This window comes from Sylvia atricapilla, chromosome 5 (assembly GCF_009819655.1).
Source record: "Sylvia atricapilla isolate bSylAtr1 chromosome 5, bSylAtr1.pri, whole genome shotgun sequence".
Taxonomy (NCBI): Eukaryota; Metazoa; Chordata; class Aves; order Passeriformes; family Sylviidae; genus Sylvia; species Sylvia atricapilla.
Genome location: NC_089144.1, coordinates 47,565,956 through 47,582,000, shown reverse-complemented (window position 1 = coordinate 47,582,000; position 16,045 = coordinate 47,565,956). Strand labels below are relative to the sequence as shown.

The 16,045-nt window shown below is 43.6% G+C and overlaps 1 protein-coding gene across 5 annotated transcripts in view; it reads right to left on the bottom strand.

Annotated features, from left to right (window-relative positions):
- Nucleotides 1-653: 653 nt before the first annotated feature.
- The window catches only part of ADIPOR2 (adiponectin receptor 2), a 44,902-nt gene continuing 29,510 nt past the window's right edge, over nt 654-16,045 (bottom strand). For 4 of the 5 annotated variants that reach the window (XM_066319408.1, XM_066319410.1, XM_066319412.1 and 1 more), the window contains 7 exons: nt 10,191-10,310; nt 9,121-9,198; nt 8,145-8,316; nt 7,559-7,745; nt 6,308-6,495; nt 4,900-5,093; nt 654-3,408 (listed from right to left, as the gene is read on the bottom strand). In XM_066319408.1, the coding sequence (XP_066175505.1) occupies nt 3,277-3,408; nt 4,900-5,093; nt 6,308-6,495; nt 7,559-7,745; nt 8,145-8,316; nt 9,121-9,198; nt 10,191-10,310 (1,071 nt within the window). In that variant the 3' untranslated portion in view covers nt 654-3,276. The remainder of the gene's footprint in view (nt 3,409-4,899; nt 5,094-6,307; nt 6,496-7,558; nt 7,746-8,144; nt 8,317-9,120; nt 9,199-10,190; nt 10,311-16,045) is intronic. The other variant, XM_066319413.1, reaches the window with a different exon arrangement.

Below are 16,045 nucleotides of genomic sequence, written 5' to 3'. Positions count from 1 at the left end.
AAACCCAATTCATATTCAAATATGGCAGCTACTTTTAGTGTAATTTGTGTGAAATCTGATACCGACATTCTCCATGTTCCTTGAATTTGCTTTTCATTAAAGTAACAATAATAATAATAATGGTAATAATGATCCATCCTGAGACATCCATCAAGCTGTTGAGGTCATAAACAGGAGCTGTCTCTCTTACAGTCACTGCAGAACACAGCCCCTGAGTGAAGGAGCTGACAAAAAGCACAGCTCAGCTGTGGACACCCAGACCTGGTGGGAGCCAGCACAAGAGCAGGATTAGGTGTTATCTTTGCAGGCAGTTCCCAGACCTCAGCTGACAGCCAAGGAACAGCAGAAACTGGGCACAGGCTGTTCTGGCCACCCCCAGCCCCTCTCCCTGCCCAAACTCCACTGGTGCCAGCCCCTAAGCCTGCACACCAGATCAGTCCTCTCTACATGCACACAAGGTGGGAGGCATTTCCTCTACACCAGGAATTTAAAGTCCAAGCCTCCTGAACTTCTTTTATCTCAACTCACCTAAAATTTTGCCCAAAACCACCAAAATCTCCAGCAACAACCCTCTCTTCCCCCCAGCTCTTGTGCTTTTGCACCCTTGTCCCCTCTTGCCCACACAGCATAGAAAGACCCAGATCAGACAATAATCATTTTGGTTCTTTTATTAGCAGAAGTTAAGAATACAGCAAGTAATAAGATCCCATCTTATATGGAACCATCACCAGAGTCCCCAGCCATCAAAACCCCAGAATGTGCTTCATTGCTTCCAACAGTAAGCAATTGTTAAAAAGAAATATACTGAACAAGGCCACTATTTAATGGGGAAGGAAAGAAGCTGTAGGTCCTAACTATTCTATGGCAATAACCTGCACACAGAGCAAGCAAGCCTCTGACTGCTGAGAGTAAGGCATTCAGGTGCCAACCTGGGAAGAGTTCTCAGCAAAAGCTACAGAAAAGTGCACAGCTAGGTTGTTTTTATTGGAACACACAAACTTCTTGAACAGAGACTGACTGGGTTAAGAATAGCAGGTGGAGTACTGTGTTTTTGTAATAGTTCTGTGCTGTGTAGGACCAGGTTACAATCACCCTTGGAGGAGTGAATGTGGGATGACCCAGGATGGAGGCTGCTGCTTCTGCTGGTACTGTTCAGAGGTATCCCAAAGCACCTTCCAGCCAGCTCTGATTCTGATATGTGCCACACCTGGCTCAGACACCAGCACATCCCTCCAGGCACCTCCCCAGCCTTGTCTGGGATGCCAGTGCTACCAGCCCTTACATCCAAGGTAATACTGCCCTTTCCTTCATTTAAACACCACAGACCTGGGATAAACTCCTTCCAGCCCTACAGACATGCAGTGTCAGGATCTTACTGAGAACACATCCCTCTGAACTTGCAGGCTGCTGCAGCACCTCCTGCAGCTGGCCTTGCTCCACTCCAGGGGTGAAGCCTTAACTCAGCTTTAGGAGGGCATTCTGCTTCTACCTGACTCCATCAGACAAAGCAACTCCCCAAAACACATGGTGACATCCAAGGTATGGGAAGATCTTTGTAATCCATCTCTTTCTCTTGAAGAATGCAAACTGAAACTTGAGGAAATCTAAAAAAAAAACTAAAAAAAAAGCAACCAAAACCCAACAACAACAAAAAAACACCCCACACAACAACTGACCACCCTTTACCTTCCTTGCCTGTGAAATACTGCATGGTATGAGCTGTTTAACTCATCTGTGAGAGAGGTAATTACTCTGAATTTCCAGCTAAAGCCTCCAAGCAATACCTGTGCCATAACAAACAAAATGTTCACATTTCACCTTACAACTCCAAAGATTCTCCTTCAGTCTGGCTTCTGACTGGGCTCCAAAGCTCAAGCTACATCAATTACACAGGAGAAGGGTATTTACCTCCCTTTATATAGGAGGTGTGTCTGCTCCACAGCAATCCAGCTGAACTCTCAGGTTTAGGCTTAAGAAATACCAGCAGTCCCATTGCTAAAGCACACATGGAAAGCAGACCTAAGGACAAAAGTTAAAAAAAAAAAAAAAAAAAAAAGGAACTGCACTGGGCTGGTTAGGGATATAATCCTCCTAAAAAGAAAAACCTGCAAACTGCTTTGGCATATGGAGCCTGACACACAGGATGGTGGTGTGCCTGAGGTCTGCAGTGCCCGTTAACTCCAAGTCCTGAAGCACACAGCTTCCTCTTTCCAGTCCATCTTAACCCGACCTCTGTTTCCCCTCACATGCTCAACGATCTCCTGACACGTCTCTTGCCATCACCCCTCAGAGCAAACGAAGCAAATGGCAACCATCCTCTCCCTGGGGGCCTCTGGCTGTAGGCAGGCACTGATGGAGTTGGACTGTTTGCCATCCCACCACGCTCCAGTTCCTGGGGTGAGACCCAAACCAACCAACTGGAGCATCCATGACCCCAAACGTCCCTCTGCACACAGGCTGGGAATGCCGCTGTCCCCCACACTGGGGCAGGGAGCAGATGCACCTTTCCAGGTACTGGAGCAAATCCATTTGCTCATGCTGTGACCCAGCTGACACCAGGATTAATGCAGCCTTCACAACCCTTGTGTACATGTCCTGAACCTACTCCAGGTGCTGGCCAGGACCCCGCATTGCCCAGGGCATGCTGGCCACCAGGAAAATCTACAGGGCCAGCGTGCTTCACTCCTGGGAATTTTACCTGGTCCTCCTGCAATCGTTTATTTTGTGCAAAATTGAAACAGTGTGTGGTACTTGCATGTTGCATTCTTTACAAAAACCCTTTTCCCCCCACCCATTGTTTAAAACATTTATATAAATTTTATTTAAACAGAAAGTTAGAAATCTTATTTACAATTTGTTTTTCTCCCAAAACAGCATCTAAAATCAACGCCCAAACCCTCCAAGAGGATATAAATTTAACCTTGACTTTTTTTTTTCTTTTTTTTTTTAAAAAAAGGAAACTGCTAAGCTATCCCTCCCCAATTCTACAAATAAATATGGCATTGAACAGAAGCCGATTTGGAAAGGGTCCTCTGTAGCTCAATCTGTAGATCCCAAGAATAAATTAGGTTTTCAGAATTTCCTGGTCTTCAAATTGATTTATTCCATTGCTTGAGGTATAGAATTTATCTCGGTTAGTCAGAATCCCCATGAAGCTCCATGCCTCATCAGCTGAAACTTGGATTCTTCTTAGGTATTCCTGTTGCTAAGCCTGGATGCTTCACACTCGCGCCGGCGGCTTCTCTTTTGGTTGCGATCCGGGGCTGGAGGCTGCTCCTACTGCATCCCCTCCTCCTCCGAGCAGCCCCCCCCCACCGTGAAGCGGAACTCCTGCAGGTTGGACACCCCGTGGAAGTGCACGAAAGCGCCGGCCACCACGAACACGTGGAACAGCTGATGGGAGTGGAACTGCGGGAAGGAAACACCTCTCTTCAGTCCCGAGCAGTGCTGCTCCCAAAGCCCACACTCAGCTGAAGTACACATTAACACTGAGCACTGCCCCACGTTCAGCTGCAGAGCTCTCCAGGCTGGCTGGTGAAGCCCACCCCTCCACAGTCTTTAGCAAAATAATCAGATTTCCACACACACACACGCATCCCCCCATTCCCTTCAGAGTCATCCAAAGCAGCTGGTCAACCAAAAAATGGGCTACAGAACTCCTGTAACTCATCTTTGCAAAGGGACCAGGAGAATTTCTGAACCTCACGCAAAAGGCTTAAGCAGGACACACTTAAAATTAGCTCTCCCACAACACACACGGTGGTCATTCATGGGCAAAAAGGGTCCTCTCATACCCATAACAGGTACAAACTCTGCTCTGCTCACAGGCATAAGTTTAACCAACTTTCTGCATGCTGGTGTTTTATTTCTCCACCACAGAGAAACAGAACAGAAAAAGTGGTATTATATTAAAACCTAGAAACAACTGGATGTTTTGAGTGAATGCCCAGGATGTCCCTGATTGGAGTAGAGCAGAATGAAAACTGTGAGGCAGCTACACGACAAAGCATGCCCCTGTCTGAGGGAAGCCATACCAATATGGATAATGCTCCTGAAATATTCCTACAAATGTGTATTTGCAGGCTTCATGGGAAGCTTGGAAAAGAGTTGATGGCACACCAGTGCTTTTGGAGCTTAGCTTATTAAAGAAACAAACAAACCAAGTAAAATGCTGCTGTTCACAAGCTGCTCAAACAACCCAGGTCTCATTCTCACTTCTAGTCTTCCTCAGGGGTCTTAAAACTATCCTAAGTTCAAGTACAGTGGCCTTCCAAAAGTCCACTTCCCCTCATCTCTGCTCTTGCTCCACCCAGCTCCTTTCCTTACATCTTCCCCAGGTATTTCTCCTCCAGTCTTCATGATTCTTTCCCTCACACCAAGATACCCCCACCCACCCACTTCTGGGCTCACCCCACTATCCCTTCTCCTGGGCCAGAGATCCCCCTGTGCCTACCATCTCTGTCCAGCATTTACACTGGCTGTACAAGATGAGGAGCCAGACACGGGGAAGATTCCAGAGAACACACTGAACATCAGTGAAATAACCATGTACTGCTCTGCACAGGAGCAAGGTAAAGACGTGTCTTTGCAGGATCCTCAACACACACACACAATGGCAGTTCCTTGCCCACCTATTAAAGCCGTCCAGAAATGTACTGAGGTGAATCTGCACACCAGCAGTTACTCAGACCAGCCAGGTGGTGACAATTTGGGAAGAGAGGCACCAGCTAAGCCAGGCTCAGAGAGCCCAGAGCCTTTTGGCCCCTGAAGACCTATTGCTCCTGGTGCAGCGGTGTGATACTTGCAATAAGAAAACATTGACACAACATCCTTCAGGCTCAAGGGGAACCGAACCAGCTTTCAAACTGGTCTCCTCATCCAGTCCCTCAGTAAACTCACCCAGATGTCACACTTGCCAGGGAAGAATCTCTCCGGGATGCGGGCAGCATATAGTGCAGCACCAGTGATGTACAGGCATGCCATGAGTGCCAGCCAGCCTATCTGCCCCATTGTGGCTGCTTTCAGGAGCCCCTCAGAGATGACAAAGTGCAGAGTGGGAATTACCCCACTAAGACCCAGACCTAGAAATACTCCTGGGAGGTAAAGAAAATGCGGGAGAGTCAGGTTTGAAGGCAGTGGTGGCAAAGGGAGACAATGAAAACACAAAAGCTACGGAAGGAAAACTCAGTATTCGCCAAAGCGGCAGAGAGGTGGACAGCTCTTGAAGCTGCAGGTCCCCAGAAGAGATTTATTGGAAAGGAAGCTAAAGAATGCACAAACTTCCTTCATATACCAGAAGCTACCCGGTTCTGTGTTCCAGCAGAAAATCATTTATCTGGAATATCTCATTTACTGGTTGTGCCTGCAGCTGCAGTGTACGTGAGGCCAGTTCCTGCTCCCAGCCTGTAGAGGGAACTGAGACCACACAGACCGAGCCTCCCTTCACCACAACGGCTCAAGAGCAAGACAAGGAGACACAACAAAGAGATTGGTTAACACACTCTGCACAAGTACTCCTAGGAAACAGAAAAGCAGCATCTGTGCTCATCTGATCTGTCATATAAGAGAACGCTGCTTATTTGTTTAGATTTTAGCAGCAAGGACAGAAAACTTGTAAAAACAGTGGGCATGGGCGGAATAATCATGTCCAGATTATTTTAAGAGATTTTAAGTTTGAGAGAGCTGAATGCTCTGACGGTGCCCAAACCTGTCCAGGAAATCTAGATTTACTGTAGGCAGCATGTGCAGGTTAAGAAACAAGAAACATTACTATTCAACCCAGCTGTGTGCACATTCCATAGCTGCCCCCTAAAGCTCTCTTTCTTCCTACCTCAAAATGTGAAATCCAATCTGGTTTTGTTCTTTTGATGTGAAGAGAAAAACAGTCTTTATCTTAACTCTGTGTTTTAGCCAGGCAAATCATTCAGATTAATTCAATCTTTCAATGATTTGCTAATGTTATAAAAAAGGCACAAGCACTGCAAGTACACATACACACACCAAGCAGTCAGTCAGTTTTTGAGAGAGCAAAGTTGCTAGATACAGCTAGAAATCGTTTGCAGCACCTCTCCTACTGCATGTGTTACTGTCCATTTCAGGATGCACTTCCAGAACTTGCACCAGCCCTTATCCATGCCTCCAGCTGGCTACAGTAAATGCTGAAAGAAAACTCACCAATCTCCCAATTCAAGAATATTAGGTCTATAAAATTAAGCTCCTTTAAGTCTTCCCAAGGTAGTTTTTCCAAGTGGCAAGTAGGAAGCAGGAAAGGCAGTCAAGAAGCAGAACAGTTAACTCCAGGTCTTACCTGCCCTTACACCCCGGTATTCAGGAGTGGCAAACATGTCCCATTGTGAGACAATTATGGCTGCAATGCCCAGGACACAAATCACAATCAAGTAGATGAAGCAAGGCTGAGGGTTGCAATAGAAGGAGTAGTACAGCCATGGTACAAAGCTGCCCATTATGAGGAGTGCAATGCCAGAATAATCCAGCCTAGAAGAAAACAAAAATCAGTGACATAAGAAATGTGAATCTTTGGAAATTCTCACACCCACACACTCTTCTTTAGCAGAGGAACTGTCTACTTCTCACTGCAACTAAATTACTCTCACTACTGCAGCTAAGGGGCTGATGGCAACTCTTCCACCTCCAGTATGGATTACCCTGAGAGACGGCCAGGAAGGCCATTTTTGAGACAGTCATCAGCAAGACCTTCAGCAGCCTTTAGGCCAAAGCTTTCCAAGGAAAACTCACATTTTAGTTTCAGATGAGGAAAAAAGCAGTGCAAGAGCCCTCTAAAGACAGGGCACACAGTATGTTCTGAGAACACAGCCAAGGCAAACACTTCAGCATCTGACAAGAATGAGTTAGTTGGGCATCAACTTCAGTGACCACAGTGGAATAATAATGCAATTTTTCAACCACGCTGTTTTTTTGTACACCCATGTAAAAACGGAAATCTACAACCACTGCTTTTTACCACACCCTGACAAAATACTCCTGCAAAAGTTGATGGAATTGATTTTTCAGTAGGGGATTTTAACTGCTGGGCTACTTTAGAGGTGGTCTTACAGATTACAGAATCCTAAATTGAGCAGTCTTAGGAAATATCAGCTATTCAGCAGCCAGCCAAAAAAGGACGTGCAGTAAAACCAAAAGACCAAGACATCTTGATACACACTGTGGAACTGTTTTACAGAAGATTAAGGTTCAAAGTCAGTCAGAACAGCTGAAATGACAAGAAGTAACGGTTGCACTAAAAATTCAAAGTCCTGCAACTAAGCTCAAGGCGTATTACTTACAGCAGCAAGATGCAAGCACATGCCTGCCAAACAGCAGAAAATGATGGAGTTTTAAGACTCAAATGACAGCACAAGAACTTATGCTGAAACAAACTATAATTAGAAGAAGCTGCATTAAATCTCTGCTCAACTCTGTTCCAAAGTACATGCAGTCATGAAATGAACAACTCCCACACTGGGGCTCCAGGCACAAATCCCAGCCCTGTTTTCCCACCTGTTTCCTATTTGGCCTGCCCTGTTCTCCAGGCACTTACTTGGAGAAGAGCCGGGAAACACCTTCTGAGTGGCAATAAACTGTGTGGAAGAGCCATGAGAAGGAGAGGCAGAGGATGGCTCCCAAGAAGAACAAGCCAACGACCACTTTCTCCTGCACAGGTGCTACGAACGACATGTTTGGCCGGAACATGTAGAAGATTCCCAGACAAAGGAAGAACACACATCCTGAAAAACAGCAAGGCACAGTGGTGTCAGGTCCATGCATACTGAAAGCTTTTCTTTCTACAAGCATCACCACTTCCCTTCAAGGCTCTCATAAGCTGAAACCAGTCGGAGAAGCTGCAACTTAAGCATGTTCCTGTGGCAAGAAATGCAATCCCGATTAACACCTCCACACTTGGGAAAAGAGGGATCTTAAAGTAATTTATTAACAATCAGGAAATGTTTAATGCATTTGTTCGTATAGAATGCCATAATGAAGCAAACTCTGATGGGATAAAATTAGGAGAGGGATACCAAGCTGCTAACTGAACAGGTCACTAGTGGAATGACAATGCTGACAACCCCACAGCAACGAAACCACTGGATGAGATTTAGGATTAGAGTAAAGCAAGCTGAGAGTACCCAGGAGATGTGTCCAGATGTTGCCAGTCTCTGTGTGTATTCTGAAGATGCTCTTGAAGCAGGCCCGGAAGGAAGGCATGGGCGGCCTGTGTCCATGCAGCAGGTAGTCGTTGTCCTTCAGCCAGTCAGGCAGAACGTCGTGGGGAATGACTCTCCATCGGCCCTCCCACACCTGGGGGAGAAAACAGGTCACTGAAATGCAGGGAATGGAGCTCCAGCAGGGCACGAGAATAGTCAGAAAACTCACATTAGTTAAAGTGCTGGAGTTAACCTGTGAGTACAGTGAACAGAAGAGAGCTGATGGAACATCTCTGGGGAAAAGGTTTTACACCTGAACTATCATGCTACAGTCACTGTTCCCAGATCAAAACTACTACCATGAACTGCGCCATCAGAGCAATGTTTCAGCATTCCATTGGACAGGAAGGCAATTGGGCATTTTTACTGCTGATAAAGAGAAACCATTTAGTTCACTTCTATGTTCTGTTATTTTCCAGGCCACCTTTTCCATTAAATTGCAGAAGCCTACACTTAGCTCTCTCCAATAAATAAACAAACCTGTTCCTCCACCTTGGCTTCCTCCACAAGCCAACATGACTGTCTATCTGCTAGCATTTGGGGCAGGCTAGCAAAAGAAGCTACCCATTAGCACTGACAGGGGCCAGAAAACGTGAAAGGGTGAGAGCCCAGCAAGAAGAGTCCAACCCCTTATTCAGGTTGAGCAAAAAATGCTCCCAAGCTCACAAACAAATAGTGACAGAGCAGTCAAGGCAACAGACTCATGACTCTCAATTCCATATGATTTCTTCTTTAAAGGGAGAGAGGGGGTTTGTGCACAGAGCTATTCTTGCAGCTGGCTCCAGAGGAAATAAGTGTGCACAGATGTTCCAGCACTGCTTCAGTAACACAAGGCACATGGAGGCTTCAGTGTGGCAGCAGCCCAAGGGCAGGGGGAGCAGGGAAGTGCTTTATGTACCGGGGCTGTTTCTGCAGGGTTCCTTGGGCTTGTCGGCTGGCTAGAGTTACAGGAGCAAGGCTGAAGGTTCCTGAAACACTGAGTTCAAAAAGCTACATTCTTATTTCAGTTTCAACAACAAGAGCCCAGAGTTTTTGAATCAATTCTCCACACTTGTGCACAGAAGCAAAACAAAGCCATTCAGAATAACCAGCCCAGTTAAAGACTGGGTTCTTAAATGCATTAAACAAGAAAGTAACTGGTTTAGTTCATGAACAAAAAATTGAGGTAGAAACAGAAGGATGGAAATCATTTTACGCAATCCACTCTACAAAATACTTTAAAAGAGGCAAAGAAGCACAGTAAAACAAACAAACAAACACCAAAACAAAACAAAAAACAAACAAACAAACAAAAAAGCAAAAATCCACAATATCCCATACACAAAAGACCACCAAGTAACCAGGGTCCCTCTGTAAAAAACAAAAAATAGTTCATAAAACCAGCAGGAGCCAGTGTATAAAGGGGCAGGATTCCTTTCAGTGAGGAAAGGGGGGCTAGATACTGACACAGCCCAGTGGCTCTAAAAAGTAGCAAAAACTGAGCCAAGGTCAACAATTACAAAATCTACAATGCATTTATTTATGTATGGTTTCAATACAGCATTGTTTTCAAGTCATAGACAAAGCTCGTTCTACCATAGATGTAAACCGTGCTGGAAAAGCAAAATATTTGCAAATCTGAAGAAATCTGGTCAAATGACCACGTAAGTCAAAGTGCCTCGAACCAGAAGGCTTTTGTTCTGCTTTGCACTCACAGGTGTTTCTCAAGGGACACACCTCAGTTGCATGATCAGCTCTGGAGTCTCAGTTGTAAATCCCTATTGTCCCACGCTCTACAGTTTAATCCTGTATGACAGACAGATGCTGAGCAAGTGCAGTATGGCTGCTTAGAACACAAGATGCCCATTTGGGGACAGTGAGAACCTCCTCTCCCACACATGAGCATTGCAGTTGCTCCAAGTACAGTCTGCTGCCCACTGGAACTTCCTAAAAAAGGAAATTATTTTGGCAGTTTCGACATATCCTTACCTTACACACAAATTCTTCCATTCTCTCCATGGCATGGTGGGCTTGTAGAAGAGGTGACATAGCCATAAAACCTTCATCTTCTTGAGGTGACTCATCATTGTGTTTATTATCCTCAGAACACTGGAGGGAAAAAAAAAACAGAGAAAATGCTTTGTAGAAAGATGAACAGAGGAAGGTGATGTTGTTTTCCATACAAAACTATGATGTGAGGTCTTGGCAAATAAAGACGTCTCTCCTTGTATGGCACTGAGAAAGGAATTCAGAAGAACAAACTAAAAAATTATTACATTCTTAGGTATCTGAGACCAACTCACATGTCTAATCCATTCTGCATATGTTTTTAGCAGGTTTGGAAGCCAGTAGTGCTCCTCTAAGTCATGCTTCATTAAATCCCAGATATGGAGTCTGAGGCTTGCAGCCTTCCCATCTCTGGGAAAGGATTACTCCCTGTTTTATGTTTCCATGTCACTGTGCTGGTGTTAATGCCTCTATAAGGTATCTGGCATTTCAGGGTAATAAAAGGTAAGCCAAGGAGGGGAATCCCTTTACTTTGTTAGAAATGTTTCACCTTAATTTGCAGTCTAAATCTGAAAATCTATTCTGTTTAACTGACACTTCTGTTCAGCTTGTAATCCAGTACTGGAATTTACTCATTCCTTTGATTTTTCAAGGTATTTCAGAAACTACAATGAAACTTCTGCCAGTCAGACAAAGACAAGTTATCAAAAAAAGCAGTAACAGGGATCAGAGTTTTAACCAAGTTCAAATAAAGAGAAACATTCATTTCCTCAGGGTGTACCAAGGGAATTATGAAAAGGAAAACTAAAATAATCCGCTGAGCTGAGGTATCAGGCTGGTACACATCATTAATAACTTTACAAGAACAGTTTGGTATTTTCTGCTCTATCATGACTTATCACATCATCTGCATATTTTGATACACTCTAGCTTCCCATGGAGGAGAAAAGCAGGGGTCCATGGAAATTCTACATTCCTGTTTGCTTCCTGCAATGCTCATGGCCCATCAGAGACTCCAATCAACACTTCAGCTTCCAAGGTAAACAAACTGGAGGAAGCTAGGAAAGAGAGAAGGAGCTTTTTGCACCCTTCAGACTTAATGCAGAGAGCTGCCACAAACCCCTTGGCCACGCCAAGAAAGTTCCACAGTCAGCACAGAGGGAGACTGGCCTCCTCCAGATTTCCCAGAACACTTCCCCCTCCTATCCCCACACCATGGTTAACAACATGAAAATCAAGATGATGTATCAATAATACCATCCAAAGTGAATGAGAATATAGTATATAACCTCACTTACTTTATCTGCAAATTATTATCAGTAATATTCAGATTAATACTCTGAACTTTGAAGCCAGGGATGGGAGCTGGCTGTGCATCTGTCCCATGTTACAGCTCTCTCCTCAGTGTCAAGCCTTATTAACTATTTCTGTCAGGCTAACTCAATAAGCTGCTTAAAATTTTCCTTTTTGAATAAATAAAAGGAGATTTCTTCCAGCCAACAGTGAGCTATCTGGAGCCTTCAATATTTTGGGGGGGTTTTGACAGAGAAATGTCATGTTCATACCTGTTTTGTACCTAAGCTTTGCAGTAGCCACTGAAGCTAAGAGGTCTCATGCGAGTTCTTGACCCAATTTTGCTTACCCAGAATGCAATTTCTGGTATTTAATACACAATGCACATCCTTCAAGTTTTATGTTTGACCTCACATTTGTCCACACTAGGAAAATTTGATTGCCTAAACAAATTTTTTGTAGATAACCCCATGTCCCTTGTACTGTCTACTCACCTTCATTTATCATTCCAGTGAGTAACTCCCCTGAACAGTATCTTGTATTTTATAGCAATGATTGATATATTGACCAGCTCTAAGCAGATCCTTCAGCAGAAAAAGACAGTATTAAATACACTCACTCTGCCTAGGTTATCCCAGTAGTCCTATTCAGAAAAGCACCAGGCAACAGCAAGATGCAAATAGGTTTAATATCCTTCTAAAATTCCTGTTAGGCACAGGAATAAAAAGCAAATTTGGGTTCATTCAGACTCAATAACATTCACTGACATTGTTTCCCCTAACTGTCAATTTTACTGGCTTTTTCTACTAATGGAGCTCTCTAGGATTCTCGGTTTTCAATATCATAAATAATTAACTCAAGGTCATAGAAACATAGCATGGGTTGGGTTAGAAGGCAGCTTTAAAGATCAACTAGTCTAAGTGCCCTGCCATGGAGGTCTGGAGAAGATGCTCACGATAGCCTGCACAATTTAGAAACCAAAAGAAACCTCTGGTTTCCAAGAGCATGCCTTATGGAAAAGCAAGGCTGGCATTTAAGTTCCAGTGCATTTGACAGAAGCAGCACTGCTATGGCTTTAGCTACTCTAAGAATTCCTTCCCCCAGCAGCACACAATAACCAGCTCCAACAGGGTGAACAAGTTAGTAACCCTCAATTTACACAACTGGCTGGACTGAAGGAAAAAAGGTCCTTTAGAGAATCAAAGCCTTATTCATTGCAGTCTGCACAGTGACTCAATGCCAAAAAATGCTCATTTCCCCCTCTGCATATACTCCCCTTTCTAGAATGATGGGAAGGCTTAAATTTGAACAGACTGTAAAGCTTGAAGAGCACAGCTATTTCTGAGCTAGTCCAAAAATCTTTGCATTTTGGCCATGTGCCTACAAACAAATCATTACTGAGCTTCTTTTGGTGATAAAAGGAATTCATATCATATACACAGTCCAGATTACTGCCAAAAATTGGAATTGATTTTACTATCTCCTTCCTGCCATTAAACTGCAAAATTAGCATTCAAGGGAAGAAAACTAAAGCTCAGCTTCTTAGTCCTTTTCTTGCTAAGGAGGCAAAAGGAGGCCTGTTCTGGAACATCCATCCTCCCTTGACTCGCTCCTGTAATGTCTCACTGAGAAGAACAGTAAACTGTGTTGAAAGCCAGAAATCTGCAGTGGAGGGCACCACCAACACCAGATTTCACTTGGAAATCTGAAGGAGTCTGTTGACCTTCAGCTCTTAAGGCAATGTCTGAAAGGAAAGAGTACCACTCCTCTGCTCAGAAGGCAGATTGTAACATTTCCACTGTGACTAGTTCCTTCATATCTCAGGACTCGCATATTTTCTCCTCTTCAGCTGACTGTATCAGAAATTCACGAGTAATTCTAAACCATAACAACATAAGCACATTCTTTTAGGACGTGTCTAAGTCCTGCCCACAGAATCACATTTTGAAATGAGAAACATACTGGGTAAATAATATCACTTGCTTAAAACTGTGCAAGAAATGAGAGCCTAGAAGAAAAGTCTTGATACTCCCACTTTTTAATGAGCTATGGTATATCCTGAATTAAATGCTTCAAGAATAACTTTTGCCTTTGCAGACCATAGGCCAAAGGGATTTTCACTCGGCTGATGTTTCAGATGTTTCACATCATCTAAATTTACTCAACTTCTTTTAAGGCATCTCAGATTTGACTAAATAATTCTGTGAAGTCTTCAGAGTGTTTTACAGTATCTTTAAATAAACCCCATGGTTTGTAACAAGCAAACTTGTTACAATCAGCAGCTGTCACTCTTCTGAACACATGCAGCAATGCCTACGATCAGTCTTTCACATTAACCAAAAGTCTTGGCTTCTGGATACTTACACTCTAAAAAGTCTGGACATTTAACTCTACAGAAATGCCAAGCAATTGTTCCATTTTTAATCCGACCCCCTTTGCAAATTCACAAAGTATTAAAGCTACCAAAAACCAGTACAGGTACCTATGAGATGGAAATTATCCAACAGGTGTAGAAACACAATCTGAGTTGAGTAACAGTACCAGAGAATAAAATGAATCTGAAAGACAAGTGAAAATATCCATAGGAACCAGCTTTACTGGTTTAGCCATATTCACTTTATTTCATTAAGTGTTACAGCTTCTTTTGTGATAAGGGTGACAGACAAGAATGTAAAGGTAAAGGTAGAAATCAGACCTAATTATATCACTTTGTACAGAGAACCAGGCAACACACTTCCAGGGACAGACCATCACCTAAACAAGAACTGCAGAGCATATTTTGGTAGGGATCAAAAAGGTTTAATACCCAAACCCAAGACTTAGAGCACCAGAGCAAACAAAGAGCAAGAAACCCAAGAGCTCACTCAATTGCACAGTGCTGATCATTATCATTGAGTAAGTTTAACAGTAAAATTTCACTTTTACAGCTACAGCACAAAAGGTAAAAAAAAAAAAAAAGTTTACGTTTAGTACAAGAATTTCTCATCTGAATGCAGTCCAAAAATGTCAGATCACATATCCAAAGATCCTGTTACAGAGAAAAGTGCAGTAAAACCTGCTCTAGTAAGTGCAACATACTTCTCTTGTCTACTACAACAGCTTATCCTTCTCACACAGACTAACAGTTTCTATACTATCACTCTCAAATCTGTCAACAGACACACTGTTTAATAATGTCCTCACTATGGAAAAGCCTGTCAGAAGTCAAGTCATAACTGCAGAAAAAGATTCCAGAAACATTTTTCCCACTTTTGACTAAGTTATGTCCAACGGCCTTCAAGCAAAGAGTAGTTTCTTGAGGTCTGTAGTTTCTTGATGTCCGTTTAAAGATTTCTAGAAAGTTTCAGAGTTTGCACATGACTGCTCCTTGCACACATGACAAACAAGTTCTGGTTCATCACTTCAGAAAGTACCATCAATATTGTCATTTAAGTGTGCAAACTCAAAGAATTCAGAATGAAATCTGAATGGAGCCACCTTCTACTACTCTAAAAAGTGGTCATCATCTCCCTCACTGCCACCTGACCAACACCCATCCTGACTCCCAGCAGAGACCAGCAGCTCCCAGCCAGCTCCCCCCAGTCCATGTCCTGGGCTCCATGGCCTGGAATATCCCTTTGGCCAGTCTGGGTCAGCTGCCCTGGCCACGCTCCCTCCCAGCCTCTCCTCACTGACAGAACATGGGACACTGAAAAGTCCTTGACTCAGGGTGAGCACTGCTTAGCAACAACTGAAACATCAGGGTGTTATCAATGCTACTCTCACTCTAAATCCAAACCAGAGAACTGAACCAGCTAGTAGGAAGAAAATTAGCTACCCCAGTCGAAACCAGGACAGCCAGCAACTGCAATAAAACTCTCCAAAGCCCCAGAAAGGGCACAAGTCTTCTGCATTAGAGTTTCTTTTCAGACAGAGTCATTACTCAGTTACCCAGGAGCCTAACTGACCATGCACATACCTTATGTAGTATTAAGCTCTGGAGTTAATAAACTCCCATGTTTCAAAGTTCAACTGTCTGTGATGCCAATTCACCACCAAGATGTCACCAGTGCCCTAAACCTACCATCAGTAGGAATTTTCAAAGCATGATGCAGTCAGAATCTGTTCTGATATTCTTGCTTCCTTCGGGTGCTGACAGACACTCCCCCACCGTCTTCTTCATCAGTGCCCTGACACAACTCTGTGCCTTGGTAGAGACACAGGCAAGACAGCTCAGAAAAACCAAATGTCTTGATTAACACTGAGTCATGGCATATTATATGACACGGTACTTATACACTGTTTTCTTCTTAAAACTCCAGTTACAAAACATACGTTGCTGCATTTACAATACCACTGTTATCCCCCACATTAAACTGAAGTCACAAAGTCTAGACATGACTCTGAGTTTTTGCTCTTGTTTATCTTGATCTCATCAGATGAATGATTAATAGTGCTTAACATGACATTCAAGTCATTTTATGTTCCTTGGGGCAGCGTGCCAGATTCAGTAATTCGAGAGCTTTCAGCATAATGGCCAAGATACGTTCAAGGCTATAATATAA